The sequence below is a fragment of the Aspergillus tubingensis genome (genome assembly GCF_013340325.1).
Source record: "Aspergillus tubingensis WU-2223L DNA, scaffold_8, whole genome shotgun sequence".
In the NCBI taxonomy this organism is placed as follows: Eukaryota; Fungi; Ascomycota; class Eurotiomycetes; order Eurotiales; family Aspergillaceae; genus Aspergillus; species Aspergillus tubingensis.
This window is the reverse complement of record NW_023336282.1, coordinates 4565323-4585781: the sequence shown is the minus strand read 5'-3', so window position 1 is coordinate 4585781 and position 20459 is coordinate 4565323. Positions and strand designations below refer to the sequence as shown.

Here is a 20459-nt window from a genome sequence, read left to right as displayed (position 1 = left end):
AATACAAGATGTGAGAGTAAAACCAATGGTAGGAAAGTGGTATATTATCTAGAATAGCAGTGTAGCTTGTGGGAGAAGAGGATAAAGATAACCGCTGACGCCGTGCGTTGGGTTCTATTAGTAGTATCTTCGACGGAGAAAGAGAAGAAAAAATCAGTAAAAAGTGTGTTAGGAAGAGATTGGAAACGCATGACTTATGCAGTCACTGGTTGTGTCTCAGTCTCCGATGTGGGAGCCGGTTCTTGCAGGGGGACTTTCTCGTTCTCGTTGGTCTGCTCCTGCTCAGTGGGCTTTTCAGCCTGCGCTGGGGAGGTGGTGTTCGATTGAGCGGGAGTTGCGCCAACAGGGATGTTGGACTTGCGGCTCTCGCCGTTCACCTTTCCGAGGACTTCGATGTGGTCGTCCTTAAACAGAACTGGGCCCTTGATGAAGTCGGGCTTGGTCTCACCCTCGGCGGGAGGAGTTTCCAGGACCCCGACGACCTTGCGGGCCTCCTCATCGAGATAAGGCATGTCGCCCCACTGCCAGTCCAAGTCGCCACCGTACTGCTTGGGGATGCTGGACGGGTCCATGAAGGCTGTCAGGGTGGGCTTTACTTCGGCGGCGGAGAGGATGAAGATCTTCGAAGTGGTTCCAGGGTCAAACCAGCGCTTAATCCAACCCCAGACTGTAGGGAAGAAAGAAGGAGCACCGATAATCTTCGAGGATAGTTGGTTAGCCGGTTCATCAATGAATAAAGAGAGGTGGTGGACTCACAAAGATCCGGTCCAAGGTCTCCGGGTAGTGGGCAGTAGCCAAAACACTAGCATCCTGCATGTGCCCCTTCAGGTTCCAGAATTGCTTGAGCCCAACGCCACTCACATCCACAATGTTGGTAGAGGTGACAATGGGAGTTTCGGGGTTAGGACGAGGAAGCTTCGTGCACAGAGGCATGACGAAGTTGAGGAGGTTCTCGTAAAGAGCGAATAGACGCAGAAGACGCTGCGGGACCGTGGAGGACTGGTGCGTCTCGGACGTGGTTGAAGAGGACATGGTCTCGTTGTATGCGGCCATGTTCTTGCTGTTTAGATGCTTGATCTCAAAAACGTAGACGGGAATACCGCGGCGGTCTCGACGACCGGTCCATTGGGGATACTAGACAGGAAAATATTAGCGACCATCGCCATACACGTATAGATCAGCTCACGAACCATTCGCCGGGCAGCATCGTAGGAGTCCACATCAATGTTCTCGTAGAGCGACTCAATGGCATTATCCCGGCGCCAATCCTCGGTATCCTTGAACTGGCCCCAAGCGCCGTCAACGTCGAACTTGCGCGCGCGAAGGAAGCGCCTAAGAGTAATATTCGTTAGCTCCTCTCCAATGCGTGTTCATCGAGCGTGACGAGGTCTATGTAGACGAAGCGCGAAATATACATACAACATCGTCGCATCATCATGGCTGGCCTTCTCTCCATCCCGTTCCGGCTTGTAGTAACCCTTCTCCTCACACAGTTTCTTGAAATCCTCCAGCTTCTTCTCCTGGTCGTCAGTCAGGTGGTGAAGATGGCCAGCGAGCCACGCCGTGCCAGCCGCCTGCGAGGCCGACGCAACGGGATCGTTGATAGGATCGGTCGCATCATGCGTAGATTTGGCGTCGCTCTCCGCCGCAGGTTGAGAGGACTTCGTTCCCCAGAAAGGCATTGTGCTGGATTAAGGAGATTGGGTATGCTTTGGAATTGGGCGATTGCAGAGGAGGTATTGAAGATGAAGCGGGTCCTTGGACGAGCTGAGCTCGGCGTCGGCGGAAGTCGGTTATAGTCTTATCTGTTTCAAGCCCGTCACGAGGCCTTGTTTCAAGTCGAGCAGGCGCCGGCTACGTCGGATTCTAATCACAAATAGTCCAACAATGAGCGAAAGTCGCAAACACGAGGGGAACGGCGGGGATATGGCATAAAGGACAAGAAAATTGGGCTGACGCTGCGAAGTCGGGAAAGGCAATTCGCCGTATCGGACAGTCGCGGAGATAACATCCGCTTATGTCATCTATGCATGGAGTTATGCAGAGCACAAAAAACAGGAAGGTTGCCAAAGACCCAACTTTTGGTATCCTTATTCAGAGAACATATTTGAGAAATCCTAGACTAATGTAGCACAGCTCTTGAAAGCTGCCAATGTAAGAATGCCCAAAGCCACTAATTCCGTCGCTCATGGGAATCGACATAAAGCGCCATGTGGATAATTGTACAGACATCTTCTTCCACCACTCCAAACACAACACTATGAGTGTAATATTTAATCCTCGGTCAGGTCGCCATACTCCCACATACCCCGTCGTTCCTGCTTCGCCTCCTCTTCTACGCTGCGGAGGTGGGACACTGTCTCAGTAGCAGCCCGCTCCCAGGCCTTCAGCTTCCTGGGCACCATGGCCAAACCCTCACGAACAATGTCGGCATTGATACTGTGATCCAGGTTCTTGGACTCGGTAGGATCCAGCAAGGTGACGTGCAGGGTTCCGTCTGGAGACACGTAGTCGACGTTGGCAACAAGCTCACGGTTGTAGACTTGGTCTTCGAGGAAGCTGACTGCGTCTTGCAGGTAATCTTCGGCACCAGGGAACTGGACAAAGGAGAGCACTGCATCAGCCGCCTGGGCGCGAAGCTTCTGGACGGAGAACTGCGGCTGGCTCAAGGGCCGGAGACGGGACCAGGGCAGGACTTCCGAGTTACCGAAGTCAATGTAAACAACCTCAGCCTGCTGGTTTTCACGGTCATTGCGACGGACCTTAGCGCGGTACCACTCGTTGTCCTCGGTGAACTTGGCGGCAACGAAGTCGCCCGCCTTGGGAGGTCCAGGGAGCGGAGTGTCGTTGGCCTTGTTGAGGTGGAACGAACGGAAAGCACTCATCAACTCCGTTAAGGCAGAGGTGCCTGTGCCAATCTGCTGAACCTTAACGCGGCCAGTAGTAGGGTCAACATAGGTGACCATCACATCGCGGTAGTCCTTGCGACGCTGGGAAACCTCGGTGTCAGTGTTGTTGTTGCTGTTGGCAGGCTCCTCCTCATCTTCAACGATGTCCTTGCTAGGGTCCCAGTCGTGCCAGAGACCCTTGCGGGCCTCCTTGGCCCTTTGCTCCGCAGCAAAGTATTCCGTAGCGTGACCAGACTGCTCAGCAGAGTAAGCGTGAACAGTAGCAAGACCCTCCTCAAGGAGGACCTTAGTGAAGTTCTCCTTGTTCACATACAGAGTACCAATGAATCCACCGACCTTGTCAATGGTCTCCACGTCGATCTCAACATCACGCTGCATGCAGCGCTTGTTCGCAAGATCGTGAGCCTCCTGGCCGCAAGGCTCGGATGCCTCACCGGGGTTACGGGCAGACCGGGGAGCGCGGATACCCGACAAGACAAGAGTCAACTTGGCGTTCTCACGAGGAACCAGAACGGTGAACCGAGATCCCGACTTGACAAAGTCGACAATAGCCGGCACACGCTTCTGGCGCTGGAGAATGGAAACCTCCATCTTGGCCTTCTGAACGCTTTCCGAGTAATCCTGGTACTGCTTGGGCTTGGGGGGCTTAGCAGCCCACATGCCCTTGCCTTCGGCCTGGGCCTCTGCTTCAGCAAGCATGAGGTTGTCATACTCAGGAGACCGGTCCTCGTCATCCTGGCGGTGACGGATGACGGAAGCGTAACCCGCCTGGACGAGGGCCAGAGCGATGTTGGTGTTTCCTTGAACAACGGTGGCAACCTCCCTCTCCTCGTATCCCTCCGTAGCGGGCTTCTTGCCGTTAATAGTGACCTTGACGTGCTTTCCAATGATTCTCTTGCGCACAAACTCCTTAGCATCGGCGGCAAAAGGAGCCTGCTTGGGATCAGATGGCTTCGGTTGCCTGACACTGCTGAGCTGGATCTTCTTCTCCTGACCGGCCTTGTTGCGAATGAAGAGCGTGTCTGCATTCAGCACGCGGCCAACAACGTAGTCCTCGGCCCCGCCAGCAGGACCCTTGGGAGCAACTAGACCAGTGAAGATGCCCACTCTGGCATCCTTGGCCACTTTCTCCGCACGGCGGAAAGCTGCCATCTCAGTACCAAGCAGGGCGGAGTGATGATCGTGGCAACGAGCCAGACCAGCTTCCAGCAGGAACTTGGCAACATTGCCGTTCGGGTGGAGAACACTAGCAATCAGTTGACCCTGAGGGGTGACGCCCAGAAGATTCACCTGGACCTTGCGCTGCAGAATCCTCGATTCGACGAACTGGAATGCTTCGTCTCCATACGGCTCTGCAGGCTGTTCTTTGCCCTCAGCCGTCACTCGCTTGGCTGCTGGGGCACGAACACCCGCCATGGCAGCGACAACCTGCAGGTGTTCCTCCGAAGAGAGGAGCAAACGGACGATCAGGCGGTCGCCGTTCAGAACCCTCTCGACGATACCTTCCAAGTGCTTGTCCTTCCATTCGTCAACCAGCGCCTTAGGGTCAGACAGCTCATAAGTGGTCTCTGTGCGACCACTCTCTGTGCCTGCCCATGTTCCCTTGCCCTCCGTCTGGGCATGCTCCTCCAATGCACGGAGTCGTTGCAGGTACGCCACAGTCTCTTCAGACTCGTCGCTGCGCTTGCCAGCCTCTTCGCGGACGCGAGTCCATCCTTCCTGGACGCTGATGTCGGGGAGGGAGACGTCGAAGGTCGGGAGTTTGATTGTACCGTAGTCGCGCTTAGCACCGGTAGGGATGGTGTACAGGATTTGAAATTGTACGACTTTTCCGACTAGGAGCTCGCGGAGAAACTCTCGGGAATGGAAGCCGTACGGCTGCAGAAAGAAAACAGCGGCAGTTAGCAAGTTATTGATAGATCAATTAAGCGATGCTAGTTATAACGGGCCAAGGTCGATTCCAACTCAGTCAAGAATGTTAGATTTCGGATGGAATGCAGCCAATTGTCCCCGATGTAGAGGCCACCTATCCAGGCAGAAAGAAACGGTTGCACCGCGCATTGACATTGTATCTGAAAACACAGAAAAGAATCAACTCACCTCATCTCCCTCTCTGCGTAGTCTCGGCGCGGAGACATATGCAAGACTGAGGATACGTTCCTGGCCTGGGTTGTTGATATGCGACAGCACCACCGTGTCGCCGGACAGGACAGATTTCACGCGGGCTTCCAGAGGCATGCTGGCAAGCGACAGGCAAGACCAGAAATTGACGAGACGGGGTTAAAGAGGCAGAAGCAATTAAGGAGAAAGGGATGTAAGTAATGAATTATGAGAAGGGGACAAGAAAAAAAAGACCGAATGAATGATAGGGGAAAGGGAGAAGAAGACAGTCGGACTACTTCCATTGAGGCCAGGTACAGCAGTCCGAGCGGCCAATCGCGCTCGGGCGGGCACCTGACTTTTGTGGGGGAGTTCGACTCCGGCCTCGACGGAGCTTCGCTCCTGCAACTATCCGCACCGTTGTCTGCATATCATCATGAAATCAACTTGCTAAGTCCCAGTGATCACGAAGAGTGAATCTTTCTATAACCAGTGACTCTTCCACGACCACATTTACTGAACTACAAGCTTCCCTGGAGCTCCGTCACTGCAGGAAACACCACTTCACCAACCACTTCACCAAAGATGCTTCACCAACTGCCAAAATTGAGCTGCAGCATGAACAAATGTCTACTCAATGTTTCTGGCGACGAGCGCTATGCTAATTGATCAAACTTGGGCATGTCTGTTGGCTCGCCTCTAGTCCATGTGTCCCGTGACACCATGTATGTAGCTGTAAGCGCTAGAATCACCCTAGGCCGCAACGAGTACAACCACAAAGGAGATGATGATGAGACTGTGCATCTAGACATGTACTACTTGGATGTCAAAGTAGAAAGCTAAGTCTTCCAATAAAATGGTTACATTCTGTACTACCCACAGCAGAGGTAATCAGCGCTTCGATACAGTCTGGCAGAAATGCCGGTTATCATAACAGTTGGCATCAAGTCATTCGTGCATTCATTTTATTCCTGTTGTCGACGAGATAATGGCAGACTACTCATTCTGTTCTAGCCCTTCACATCCTAGTCGAACAGCTTTGGAGACTGAGTTAGGCACTTAAGCGGCAATGCCGATGACACCTGTGACAGAAGAGATCAGTAAACAAGGTTGATTTCAGTGAGAAGGGGTATCTTGGTAGGGATATGCTTACCGCAGGCGGGACGAGGACCAGCGTTACCGGTCTTCTTGGACTCCTCGTTGCCACCACGGCCGAGGTCATCAGTACCAGCGTGGACGACCAGGGTCCGCTGTATGCATTGCATTAGCATCTTTACAGAAACAGTCAGGAAGAAGGGCAGGGATGGAAACGTACGCCCAGGACGCTCTCGGCACCGATGAGCTTCACCAGCTTGTCCTGCTTGGAGCCAACGGCGTTACCCTCGGCATCGGTCTTGAAGTTACCAAGGTCACCGACGTGACGCTCGTCGTCCTCGGGAGCACCGTGGGTCTTGCCGAAGGGGTTGAAGTGAGGGCCAGCGGAGGTGCAGCCGTTGGTGTTGTCACCGAACTGGTGGACGTGGAAGCCACGCTCAGCGTTGGCGTCGTGGCCAGTGATGTTCCAGGAGATGGTGGTGGGGGTGTTCTCGTTGGCCTGCTCGAAAGTGACAGTGCCGGAGACCTTGGAGTCTCCACGGATAACAGCGACTAAGAGATGGATGTCAGCCCATGATTTTCATCGATGGAAACCTTCCAGAACCACGAGATCCAGCGATCACTGGCCATCAACCAGACTTTGATCGTGGTACTAATAATACGAAAGATAAAACAAAGCTCCAGCTGACGGGGACGAATGAGCTGGCAGATGTCACCAAATCCCCCTGAGCTTGCCGGGCTGGCAAACAGGGTCCCCAGATCGTGATAGGTGCAGGAGGGATCGCAAGGTGCTCAAATCTGCTCACTCAAGGTCCCCCGGCCACGGTCGATCGTGGATCCGTGGAGGGGGTTAAGGCCAATAGCAGGATAGGAAAACCAAAAGGGCTGAAGAAAAGTGCAGGTACCTACCAGCCTTGACCATTTTGACGGTTTTTGAAGATTGGATTACCTTGGATCTAGGGGTAAATTCAAGATTTTGGAGAGGATGATGGGGAGGGAAAGAGGAGAGAGAAGAAGAGAACGAGGGGTAAATAATGAGCGACCCAACAGAACAGCAGTAGCAGCAGCAGCGGACTCCGAATCAGTCAGAGTGCCTCGCTCGTTGCTCCCCAGTGGATTCGATGGGCTTCCAATGTCGGTCTTTCCCTCCATCGGAAGCTCACCAAAAAACCCCCACCTGGCGGGGTTCTTCGGAATGACGTTTTGCTGCTGTATTCCACCTTCCCGAACCAGCTTTGGGGGGGCACCACAGTAGTAGCTTTTCCTTCCGCGATTCATAAGCAGGTCGGGTCCAGACTGCTTCTGTACATTATGATTGGTGTATCATTGGGGTTACTCGGGGGTAAAATGAGAAAGCTTTCTCCGAGGCTCAGTTGTCTCATGGACGGGGAAAGAGGGGACAGATCACCTCCAGAATGCTACTGTGTACTTTTTACTTTGTTGTCAGACCCTGGACCTTTCCCGTGGGTTGCAACGAACTGCAGCGGAAGGTGCAGATAACTAAGGTAAGGTAAAGTAAGTATCGATCTGTATCAAGCAAACCCCACTTGCCGTGTGTATTATTTCTCGCGTTACTCAAAACTCCCTACTTCCACCACCACTATCACAAATCACCTCATCGCTCTTGTCATTCGCTTATGCTTGTCCTTATCTTGGAAATATTTACCGGACTACGGAGTTGCTGTCGTGGAATACTGGGTATCAATCCGTGTAGGTCATTACTAAATCGAGAAGCTTGAAGCTATCCGCTTGCGGTAAGTAGTCCCAATACAGCTCTCCCGATAGTACTGACCTCGCTTAAGAGTTCAGCATGAACCTACAAGAAGCTACAACGGTCTGTTCATAATGCCCCGTCGATACTGATAACGTATTGGACAATTATAATACTGTAGATGCTCGATGTCTGCACATTAGTGGCATCTCTCATGGTGCCGCTACCTAAGCATCGCTCTTCAGCGACCTTATTAGATCACAACGAGTACTATCATGTCCGGGGCTTCATCTATAGTATTGCTCCGTCGTTTCTACTTTGAAGGACGTTCCTCCCCGCTTTGATTTCATCGGTGTAAGTAATATTCCATATGCTCTGTGATAGCCCGGAGGTCAAAGGATGCTACAAACATCGAGCATCAATGATCGTCAATGCCCCAAGGACTGTGTCCGAATGGACTTGCCTAGGTACCTGCCTTTTAGGTCACTCAATGTGCGTGATGCAACCTCCATGAGGCCTCGGTCCCGTTCACTTGGCGTATGTTATGGCAATAGGCCGAATTCTTTGAGTACAATAGCCGTTACGGCGGAGAATATGAAGCTTTTTGATCACCCGCAAGATCTGTGAGTCTTTCTGTAGGATTTCTATTTGAAGAATTCGCCTGATCCTCGAACATAAGAGTAGAAATCTCATTAACGCCAAGACATAACCTAGCACAAAGCAAAGCACAATGTTCAAGAGTAATTATCAGCCTATCGTTCTGTGCTTCTATCAGGCGTTCCAGGTTCACAAATAGTCACCCGGCACCGTCCAGTTATCCAAGCTCGCAACCCTAACTCGCTATGACGGTCATGATCATGTATGACCCGCTCGTTTCCCGAAGTAGAATCCTTTGAACCTGTTATTCTCATGCTTTGGTTCTTACACGCCGTTCACTACTTCCAAAGTTAGGGCAACTGCGACTTGATCAAGCCCAACCGTTGAATGCATCTCAGTGCACGCATCCCAGTGCACGAAAGCATCTTGATATTCAACGAGTGCCTCAAAAGGGTCTACAAAGTCAAATATTGATTACCTTTCACTCCTTTCGTTCACGCTTTACGTTGAATCTTTGGAATCTTGAGATATGAGCGTTCACTTGTTGGCTTTCTGCTGGGCTATATAAACGCCGTTCTCCTTCCACCCAACTCTCTCCTTTTCTTCTTCTCTCTATCATCTAATTATCAGACGATTATATATAACAATCTTCTATCATACTTATATAACATCTTTCATTATCGACCGATTGCCTGGTCTATCAAACTTATATGATGGTCACATCCACCGATTATCTGGTGCAAAGCCTTATGCTCCGAGACATCCGCTATCGAAAATCTCAAGCAGAAAGGTCGGTCAAAGGTAAAAGAAGAAACTCGGGGGACTATTTATGATGTCCTCCGAAAGCAACCAAAGATGAAGATGATAGAGAGTCTTCTGCAACAGGTCTTACTCTATCCGGTCCATACAACTCATATTTGAGGAGAGACTCGCTATATCTGCCTATAAATCTCGACGCTTTATTTCTCCGTCTGACGTACAGAGAGAGATTAACAAGGTAATATCCATGACGTTGTACGGTATGTTGAAGAGACATCCTCCAGATCTCATTCTATATTTCATCAATCCCGCTACTGGGATTTATTTTGAGAGTCTCCTATCTACAGAGCTTTCACTAACCGGTGGTGCTCAGATTACTCAAATGGCTCCAGACAAAGTCAGCGGCCAAGGACTGAAAGTAAGAAAGGAGTTCCACAGTTCTAAGAACATCGTCCTTCTCTGGAGTTAGTTGAACAAGTTTGAAAGAGACTATGCACGGCCATGGTTGCTTGTCTCTGAGCTCGCTCGACTGGCGGACAGGTTGGCTGGAATATCTCAGATGCATTACAAGATGGATATTCGCCATAAGCTAGGGAAGGCTGTATAATGGGCTTGCTGCACTCTGTGACACTCCATATACCGATCAAGCGAATCGCCGATGCTCCAATGCCAACGAACACTTCACTGGCACATTGGCTCGCCTTCCTAACATCCTAAGAACTAAATGGGCTCTTATCGACTCGCCTGGGCAACCAAAGTGACCCACAGCTACTACAACACTGAAACTTTATCTTTTATACCTCAGTTGTCTATCTATCGGCCTTTGTTGCTAAATTGCGTCTCTGGTGCTAGCAAACTTGTCACCGATGGACCTTACTATCAATATCTCAAAGGAAACAGACGATACTATACAAAGTGGGATAACATTTCTTATCGTCTCACAGAAGTATCATCGAAACCGCATCAAAGATACGCACCTGCAGGCGATGGTGAGGTAAATGTTCGGTGATACAGGCAACGGGGGTATGATGGACTGCTTTCGGTTGATCTACTAGACCCTTCCAATCCCACAACAACTTGAAATCGCCAGTTTCTCGAGCACTTTACACTGGATACTACACAATCTCCTTCGCAGCGTGTCTTACCAGAGCAGGAGAAAGCGCTCACAGAATATCTCAACCCATCGTTTTTCTTTATCTCACTACAGCTATCCTAGTCAGTATGGCCTTCTCCTTGGACTTTGAACGAAGAACAGAACACTGGGTGAAAGAAATTACAAGACTTACTCTTTTTCTTCTATCAAAGAAGAAACAACATACTCCGAAGGATCAACCGGGAGTTCCATCTATCAACTGATGTTCGGTTGCATTTAGAATCGGATTAACTGATAGATTGTCCCCGACAGTGCCTTGAATATTTACTCAAAGATAAATGATTGCTCCATCACATCGCGTTAACCTTACGAAAGACGAACACCCTCAGATCTCACAAATACAACTCACAGTACACGAAGCGACCGTGGACGCAAAGGCATAGCTCTGGGCTTATCTTCGAAACACCCAATCCCAGAAACTGAAAGGTATCCTTTAAAGAACGCTTCTCGGTATTGAAATGGCCAATCAGTCCATGAATCAAATACTCTATCGATCATGTTTGGTATGTACTTCGTACTTTTCTTGGGGATGGCACTGGATTCTAATATACTGAAGAACCTAGTAACTCTGCCACGCATTCGCATCTCAAAACTACTGCAGATCGCTGCCAATCTTCAGGGCGGACAATACAATGAGTTAAGAGAAGCTTGGGTATGTGGCAAACTGGAGGCATGGCAGTGAACTCGATGGAAGAAGGACGATACGCTTACTCTTGAACCTCATAGCCAAGGAAGTATCGCCGATTTGTCTCGTTGCAAGGCAACCTCAGCTATATCTGTTGTCTGATTCTTCTCGACTCATGACTAGCCCTAACAAGAGTTCATGAGAACATGCTTGGAGCGAGCAATTCTGCACGTCGTCGGTTCTCGCACGGGTACCGAGTACTTCGATCGCGACCATTAGACCATCGAGGACCTACTTCAACGTATGCGTCGATCTAACAAAACGCAGAGCTTCGTGAAAGACAATGCACTTCACACCTTATGGAAAGCTACACCATTCTCCACTATCCTGAATAACCTAATAATGAGATGGAATGGTCCATGCTTGCTCGCTAAACCTCACACGATGAGGAAGATTAGGTATTTAATCCTCCAAACGAACAATTGCTCCATCGTTCGAGTAGCCTAACTCTCATAAATTATCAAAGACAGTGCCGAATTTTGACCCTAGAGCTTCATGGGAAGTTAATATTCTCGATAACGCTCAACAAATGATCTCAACCTGATGAGTGGGATGATCCTACGCTTACCTTTGTGACCTCAGACCTGCAGATCGGCCAGTCTCAGCTCACATTCTTCGGTCGGCCTTGTTGATACTATCCCAGAGAGCTTGTAATTGCTCAGTTTTTAATATTATAATAACAAGAGAAGGAACACTTATAGACATCCCGTCTCTGTTGACAGTGATGTCGTGCAACTGAGTGGGCGGAAAGCTCACAAGCAAGCACAGGCGTGTATACAGGTGGTTGTGCCTCGAGTACGGAGCAAACTGATAGAGGTCAGAAGACTAGACTACCGAACACTTCGGATGACCAATGCCCGATCGATCGCATAGCCCATTCTCTGTCGAGTATACGTATACTGCGCTTCTTACTCAAATGGAAACCACATCGTTATCAGCTACTATCCTCAACAAACAGAACTTGATGGGTGGAATGGTCCCACGCTTACTATCGAACTAATAACATCGAGGATAATCATCCTTAAATGGGGCTTCCAGCGCCTGGAAGGATCAATCGTTCACGGGAGATCGCACGGCGCTCAACTTTTCTACATAAGATCGATCTTGGTGCTTACCATCGAAACCTCGAGCCATCGGGAACTATACATTTGATCGGTTTCGATGATACGACGAACGATGAATGTATTACTTGCTCGATCGATGGGACAACCTTCTTCTCTCTGCTTTGATGTTCTCAGCGACACAAACAAAATAAGTGGCCTATTGAAAAGCTATCTCCTGATAGTAAGAAAGTCCAAGTACACGGTCATTCTTCAAAACATGCATGACGGCACTATGATCGTCATGCAGGTTGCATATGCAGAGCCGTTGAAAATGCGTATGCAAGAGGAGATCCTCTTAACTACATTGCTACCCATATGATCTATATCTGCTTATCTGTCGACGGACCGATTGCAATCACATTAATACTTGCGGCACTTAACCTCGCAGAGCGTCTGAAGCAGTCCATGGCTCCTTTACTTATTGCTAAGAATGAGAGAAAGGTCGAGCTCACTTGCAGCGCGAAAGGATCAATCAACTACTCACATTACGCCGTGGTAGTGGTTCTATGATGATACTTCTCGGTCGGGAGTGTTATGTGGACGCTTATCCTGATAATAGTCATATCATTATACATGGCCCTTACCAGAGAATCAGACGAGGAAACTGGTCGTCCTTATTATTGCTGTTGCTTACGAACAGTCAGGGCAAGGAGAAAATCACGGCACATTATCGCCTAGAATAAAGCTCGGGGCAACGGATGTTTGTTCTTACTACTGCTTCTCACCACCAGCGAAGGAAGACGAGTTGGTTTTGTTTTCTATCTTCCAAGAAGGCTTACTCAACCACAAAAACTGGGTCGCGAGTGTCACTCTTATCTCTTACGACCTCAATACCTCGTTCCCGTCCATGGTCCGGGATGCTGATAATCATGAAAGTCACATTGTTGTCTGGGATGATATTCAAAGCCATTGATGGTTGGCCTTGCCATTACTGCTGCGTCTTACTGACAGCAATGGAAAGGAGAGGGCTAAACTCGCTTAAAGACTCAACCAACTACAACAATTGAGCGTCCACTGTTGTATCATCTACTGTGGTCTCGATACCTCTTATTCCAATAATTTGATACTTGAAACACCATGGGTCCTGCCAACATTCTTCGAAGCTTCCCAGAGGATCAGGCGAGCGAGCAAAAAGGCACTGGACTGGTATATGGGCTATCACTTGTATAATCCCATCAATATCCGTGACGGACTTCCCACTGAAGCGGTTGTCCCTATTATTATTGCTGCTTCTTACTGGCAGTTCAGAAAACAAAGATGGATGGTGTTTGTTTTCTATCATGCGAAAGACTCAATCAACTAAAAGATTGGGTCGCGACAATCGCTCTATCCTTTGATCAGCCTGGTATATGGGTTATCAATATGATAATCACATTATTATCTCTTGACAGACTTCCCAGCAGCAAATGCTTGTTATTGCATGTCCAGCTTGCTTAGAGCGCGGCCATATTCGATCTGCCACAATCATGGGTCGCGGATTTATCCCCATCATTGCCTCGTTCTTATTACTCTATTCAGTGTTCGAACGTGTGATGTTATGATGAGAATAATCATCCGGATGATGTCAGTGGCGAGTTGGGATCAACCGATGGTTGTTCTTTATATTATTGCTTCTTAACAGCAAAGAGGAGATAGTCGACTCAACGACAATCTCGCCCATGACTATTAGTCCACGAGAACATTAACCGGCGGAACTTATACCTGATACACTACATTGGAGCTTGGAAAATGGGCACACCTGTTGCTCATCGCGCCATTATCTGCCAAGACTTCATGGCCATTATTATAACGGAGATCTCTGATAACCTTCTTCTCTCAGTCTTGAGGAGATATACCTAGTACATATACTGGGGCTCGGAAAATGGGCACATATCCTACTCATCGCACCATTATCCGCAATACCGTGGCCAAAATCATCACAATATGACTCTTCGATAACTCCTCCTTTCGAACCTGGGAATATATGTCCTGAACTGTGATTATGAAGGGGCAAAAACTCGCTTTATTGAAGTCCACCCAAAGATTACCTACAGAATTGCTCGTGGTATCGAATGTGACTATCTTTATCAGGACTCTTTCACTGCCTTTATGGGAGAGGAAACTTTGCTACATCTAGCCAATGCGGGCAACGCACCCAGACTCTAATAGTCAAAGACAACAATCCACAGCCGACTTCAAGAGCTTTCAAATGACAAAGATCATCAACAAATAGAGTATACAAGCTAATGCTTCGTGGACCGCATTCTTGAAGGTGTCATATAATTGACAGACTCAGAAATGCATTGGCTCTTGCAACTGCTAACTACAATGGATATCTCCCTTCACATTACGAATTGTGCCGAGCATTATCCATTGATGTCAATCTTGATCTCCTCGCTGAAGCTATACGTACGAGGGCACATCATGGCCACTTCGAATTATATTAGAACTCAGAAAAATGGCACATATTTTGCTCATCGCGACGTTATCTGCCAATGCCAGGGCCGAAACGACAATGGCTCCGATAACCTTTTCGTTACTGCTTCTTAACAGCAAAAACGGAAAGCAAGAAGCCCACCACGACATCATCATAACTGATACTACAAAGAGAGAATTATCAGACAGACTTGCTACTGGTAATCAAAAGAAGCAAATTGTTAGCATGTATACATGACCGATTCATTACGATTATATTGTCATGATTGCAAGGCCTATCTCCCACTCACTAATGGCCTGTTTAGTATATGGACATGGACGGAATAGCAAAGTTGTGGCCATGGCGTGAGCTGAGAAGAACAAATGATTTTTCTTCTTTTCATTTTTTTTCGGCTTCTTAGTAAGTCAAAGAGGAAAGAGAAAATCTACGGCCGACTCGCTCATTACTACTACACGTGATGATTCAGTCGACAGAAGAGATACAGTTGGATCAACATTACCAGTTCATCATCAAGCTCAACATTTACTTCCCATTAAATGGTCTGGTTAATGGCACTATGTGGACGCTAAAGACACTCGTTAAGTATCAGCGCCATGATTTGGATCAATCGATCGTTGTCCGTCTTCTTGTAACCAGTATTAGTTCGCAACAGCAGAGCAAGAATTACCCGACGAGTGATCTTGAGGATCTTCTGGTGAAGCCAGACACTAGATATTTTGCTAGTACTGCCATTCCGTCATGCTTCTAGCATCTACTTCCCATGATTCAATGGTCTTTATAAATACTATCCACTGAGATAACGACGAAGTCGCCAAGTATCCGGCAGAAACAGACCAAGGAACAACTGACGATTGTCTGCCTTCTCAGTTATATTACTGCTTCTTACAAGACAGCAAAAGAAAGAGAAGAATGGCACATGGGATCAATCATTACTACAAATACGAGTCCATGGGCACCTCCTTTGCCAAGGGCGACAAGAGCTGGGGTCAGCTGATGGTTGTCCTTAATATTATTATCACTACTGGTGCCTACCAGAAGGAAAAGAGAAAAGAAGGCGATGAATCGCTCATATTCGAAACTACTACTCCACGCAATCATTTGAACTCTAACATATCATGATCTTGATGCAAGATTTACTTGCCATTACAACAGGGATGATCTAGCTAGTATCCCCTGAGATACTAACAATATCACAACCAAACTCAACGATCCAGCCAACAAGGTGTTGCGATCAACTAGTGACTGTCCTCATAATATTATTCAAGAAAGCAGTCGCTCTCACAATAACTGCTTCCCGGCCATGAAACCGATGGCAGGAAATAACAAGCGATGATCCGATCGACGAAATAAAATATAATCGCGTCGCTATTACTATGCTGTCATGCACTCCATGATCCCATCGTCTACTTCCTTTGCAATACTAAGGGTAGTTAGTCAAGGATCCTATCAACAACATCTGATCATCGGGTCATGATCTCTGGAAGATGCGAAGGGTTTGTTATCGCTCATTATACTATCTGGATCCAGAGAATGGCTGTCTTATCTTTTAACATTGCTCGATAAAAGCAACGAAAAGGAAAAGAAGGGGTCACATTGAGCTACTTGCCCATTAGCAGGCTAGGTGGCTTGTCTTATTGGCCCGCGGGTGCGGTCACAATAATCATCTCTCTGACATTTCCTTCGTGGTGGGGATGGAGAAGATGACGACGACCATGGTGCCCCGGAATCTAACTTTATATCTTTGCCTTCTTTCTTCTATACTGAAATCGAAGATGATATCTACAATGGCATCTGGGATTTTATCTCTATCTCCCTGGTCTTTCCCATGATGAAGAAAATGACCACGATAGCGTCTGGAGTTTTATTCTTCATATCTGCTGGTCCTCCTTCAATCGTGGAAACAGAGACGACGTTTGGAGGGTTGGATTACTATCATTGACCTCTCTTACCTTTCCTTTCCGGTACCAATGATAGAGGCAATTATAACAACGAAGTCTGGGGCCGCCTTCTCAATATCTCCGAAAACTTCTCTGATGAAGAAGAAGATGATGACCGCGCTGGTGCCTCGGCAACCCTCGAACCCTCATATCTTTGTCTTTGCTTTTCTATAATGAAATCGAAGATGATATCTACAATGGCATCAGGAACTTTTTATTTTTATCTCTCTTGTCTCTCCCTCTCGGAAATGAGGATATAGAAGAGGATAAATCCCGATAAAGGTTTCGGAACCGCGATATAATAACCGATAGCGGTGACTACCAGCGTAGCGGGTCACTTGCGGGATAAGAAAGGGGACTTGGCGAAGAAGTGTGCACTCTCGTCTGTTTAACCTTCGCCCCGGATCAACTTGGACGGTTCACACTCTGATATTCCTATCCTTCACTCATTACGGAGAATAAAGAAGAAGAACAGGAGGAAGACATCTATGCCGGCGCCTGGTGTTTCATTCTCGATATCTCTCTTCCTTATTCTTTCAAAGGCGATGATGAAGACAACTTCTTCTATGGTGTCTGGGATCTTATAAAGTTTAAATATCTCTATGACATCCTCCTCAATGAACGGGATGAAGAAGACGATCTATACGAAGATATCGGGGGTCTTCTCTTGCATATCTTGGTCCTTTGATCCATGATGAGAACAGAAATGACCCCTTTGATGGGTGTGTAGGGATTCATTTCTAATTTCTCTGGCTCTCCTTCATAAAGAAGAAGAAGGGGAAGATATATCTGTCGCCGCCTGGTGTTTCACACCGATATCTCTCTATCTTATTCTTCAATGGCGAAGATGACGGATACTACCATGATGGTAGTACCTGCGATATATCTTTGATATCTTCTCCTCCTCTTCGATAACAAAGTTGAAGGAGACAGTTGCTACGAAGATACCTGGGGTTCGATATATTATCTCTCCATCCTTCGCTCAATGGTAAAAAACGGCAGTGACCTGTTTGATGCCGTGTCGGTGTCTTATCTTCTATATCCCTCGTCTTCCTTCTCTATAGTGACGACGAAGATGATGACGATCACGATGGCGTCTGGGGGTTTATTATCAACATCTCCGGCCTTCGTTCGATGATAAGAACGCCAGTGACCACCTATTCAATGGTGTATGTCCCTTTTATCTTTAATATCGTGTGCTTTTCCGTTCTATGGCAAATACGAAGAAGATAACGACCACGATGGCGTCAGGGCTTTTATATTCGACGTAACTGGTCTTTCTATCCCTGATGATGAGGAAGAAAGTGTCTTATCGACGGTGCCTGGGCCCTTCTACTTATTAATATCGGCACTTCTGGCACCTATATCGAAGATGAAAGACAAAAGATGATGACCACGGCGGCTGTCCCGGTTTACATTTTCCATCTATACTCCTAGTCTTTCTTCCAAGAAAAAGGACAAGGAATAAGGAAGAGGGTGACGATGGCATCCCTAATAATAACATCATCTTCGACAATCGTTCTCTCCTCTTCCCAGCTATAAGGGAAGACGAAGATGATTACTATGCTCCCGTCTGGGAATCTTCATATTTCTCTACCTCTTCTACCTTTTTCCATTGAACAGAGGGGCAGATAAACACAATGACGATGTCGGGTCTGGTGCTTCACATTCTTACTATATATCTCTCTCTGACATGTTCTTCGACACCGAATCCTTTCACGAAATATACACAACGGTGTCCCGGGATTATACTTACTTGCCATCGACATCCTCCGATATCTCATTTTATTAAGAGGATAGAGACGAGGATGACTGGGCTTCTTGTGGCCCAAAGAAGGACTGGCCTTGGTCCCCTTATGATATATATCGAAGAGTAAAAAGGCGCTCTTGAGCTAGTATCTAGATAACGATCAGTCATCGTCGCTACATACTAATCACTTTACTGGCACTATGCCTCTTCTCTCCCTCTGGTGCAGTTATGGGTCTCTTATGAAGAACGGCAGTAAGTCAGTCGATGGCATCAGGTGAAGGAGGCAGGCGCCGATCATGTGATACCACCGGAATCTGAAGTCATGGTTTCGATTGAATGATGTTGATGGTGGTGCGGCTTAAAAGTGTCTTGAAACTTCGTACTCTATTGCTGCCGTTTACATTAGATTATAGTATTACTTATATTACAATGGCAATTGGTAATGGCATATGATAATCATAATTCGTATCTACCCAAACGAATTTTTCAGGTCATCAATTTTACACATGGGAATAATAGTAAAAGAAAAAGGTCATCACAAAAATGCACACATCAGATCAGTCTCCCAATCTATGCCTGGATCTTCTGCTTCAGGATGTCCTTGAGGGTGACGGCGTCAGCGGCGAACTTGGAGATACCCTCACGCAACTTCTCGACGGCCATGGCCTCCTCGTTGAAGTCGAAGCGGAAGAGAGCCTCGTCGTTGATGTAGGTCTTCTTGGGGATGTCGAGGCCGGCGGCGTTGGCGGCGTCGAGCTTCTTGGGGACGGCAGCGGTGGAGTTGAAGAGGTCCTCGAGGAGGTTGGGCTAGATCATGTTAATTTATGTACCAGATATAGAAAACAATGGAGAACTTACGGAGATGGTCAGGTAGTCACAGCCAGCCAGCTCGGTGATCTCACCGGTGTTACGGAAAGAGGCACCCATGACAATGGTCTTGTAGCCGTGCTTCTTGTAGTAGTTGAAGATGCTCTGGACGGACTTGACACCGGGGTCCTCCTCGGCGGTGTAGTCACGCTTGTGAGCGGCCTTGTACCAGTCGAGGATACGGCCGACGAAGGGAGAGATGAGGTAGGCACCGGCCTCAGCGGCAGCGATGGCCTGGACGGTGGAGAACATGAGGGTCAGGTTGCAGTTGATGCCGTGCTGGGACTGGAGGACCTGAGCGGCCTTAATACCCTCCCAGGTGGAGGCGATCTTGATGAGGATGCGGTCGCGGGAGATGCCGTTCTCCTCGTAGAGCTGTGGCACTTCGTTAGTAACTCGCCTTTACAAGTAATACATTGATGACATACCTTGATGATGTGGAGGGCCTTGTCAATGGAGGCCTGGGTGTCGAAAGAGAAGCGGGCATCGACCTCAGTGGAGACCTTGCCGGGGATGATCTCGAGGATCTTCTTGCCGAACTCGACAAGCAGACGGTCGAGGGTGGCATCGACCTGCTCGTCGAGAGTCTTGCCCTCAGCCTTACCCTTGGCGACGGCGGCATCGATGAGGCTGGCGTACTCGGGCTTCTTGGAGGCGGCGAGGATCAGGGAGGGGTTGGTGGTGGCATCCTGAGGCTTGTACTTGCCAATGGTGGCGAAGTCACCGGAGTCGCAGACGACGACCTGAATTGATGAGAAGATGGATGATTAGCGATGTTGTGAAGATGACACGGCGATGTCGGCAAAGCAATAGAATGACTTACGGTGCCGGTGGCCTTGAGCTGCTCGAGAGAAGAAGACATGGTGGAGGTTTGGAGGATAAAAGGATGAAAGGTGATGAAAGTAAGATGAGATGGGGGAGAGGGGTATAAAAAGATTGGACAGATAGTATGAAGAAGGAAGGAAGAGAAGAGGAAGAAGAAGGTAAGAAGCGGAAGAAACGGAGAGTGAAATAAGAAGGGGAACGGAGAACGTGGCGACGAAGCCGGAGCAACCAAGCAGAGAGCAGCAGCAGCAACGAGAGGCCCGTCAGAGTGAGGAGGGGTTGCTCTTTCCTTACCAAAATGTTATGGTGGGGCAAAGCTGGGCAAGAAGGGCCGATGACGCTATGCCTTTCCTTTCCTTTCCTTCCCTTCCCTTCCCTCCCTTCTGGTACTTTTCGCCTCAACAATAATTACCGAGTATTATCATAGCATTACCCAGCAATATCTATCTATGGTACATCCTTTCCTTTCCCTCCCATCTCTTCCATTCACATCAATTCAATTTTCTTCCCTTCCATTCGCAATATACATCCTCTCATTCTGATTGATCAACC

General features: G+C 48.2%; 4 protein-coding genes across 4 annotated transcripts; all 4 read right to left on the bottom strand.

Moving 5' to 3' along the window:
- Positions 1-194: 194 nt before the first annotated feature.
- On the bottom strand, positions 195-1682 carry AtWU_07802 (SEC14 family lipid-binding protein; the record flags this gene model as incomplete). The annotated part of the gene is made up of 4 exons (XM_035502911.1): positions 195-698; positions 757-1134; positions 1191-1332; positions 1420-1682. The coding sequence occupies 4 exons, from the start codon at positions 1680-1682 to the stop codon at positions 195-197; spliced, it is 1287 nt and encodes a 428-aa protein (XP_035358804.1).
- Positions 1683-2273: 591 nt separating this feature from the next.
- Positions 2274-5147, bottom strand: AtWU_07801 (putative transcription factor (Snd1/p100); the record flags this gene model as incomplete). Its single annotated transcript, XM_035502910.1, has 2 exons — positions 2274-4787; positions 5010-5147. 2 exons carry the CDS (start codon positions 5145-5147, stop codon positions 2274-2276), a joined length of 2652 nt encoding a protein of 883 aa, XP_035358803.1.
- A 921-nt stretch (positions 5148-6068) lies between these two features.
- sod1 (superoxide dismutase SOD1) lies at positions 6069-7026 on the bottom strand (the record flags this gene model as incomplete). The annotated part of the gene is made up of 4 exons (XM_035502909.1): positions 6069-6091; positions 6163-6259; positions 6325-6656; positions 7014-7026. The coding sequence occupies 4 exons, from the start codon at positions 7024-7026 to the stop codon at positions 6069-6071; spliced, it is 465 nt and encodes a 154-aa protein (XP_035358802.1).
- An 11759-nt stretch (positions 7027-18785) lies between these two features.
- Positions 18786-19944, bottom strand: AtWU_07799 (sedoheptulose-7-phosphate:D-glyceraldehyde-3-phosphate transaldolase TAL1; the record flags this gene model as incomplete). The annotated part of the gene is made up of 4 exons (XM_035502908.1): positions 18786-19022; positions 19074-19457; positions 19511-19825; positions 19906-19944. 4 exons carry the CDS (start codon positions 19942-19944, stop codon positions 18786-18788), a joined length of 975 nt encoding a protein of 324 aa, XP_035358801.1.
- Positions 19945-20459: the final 515 nt, after the last annotated feature.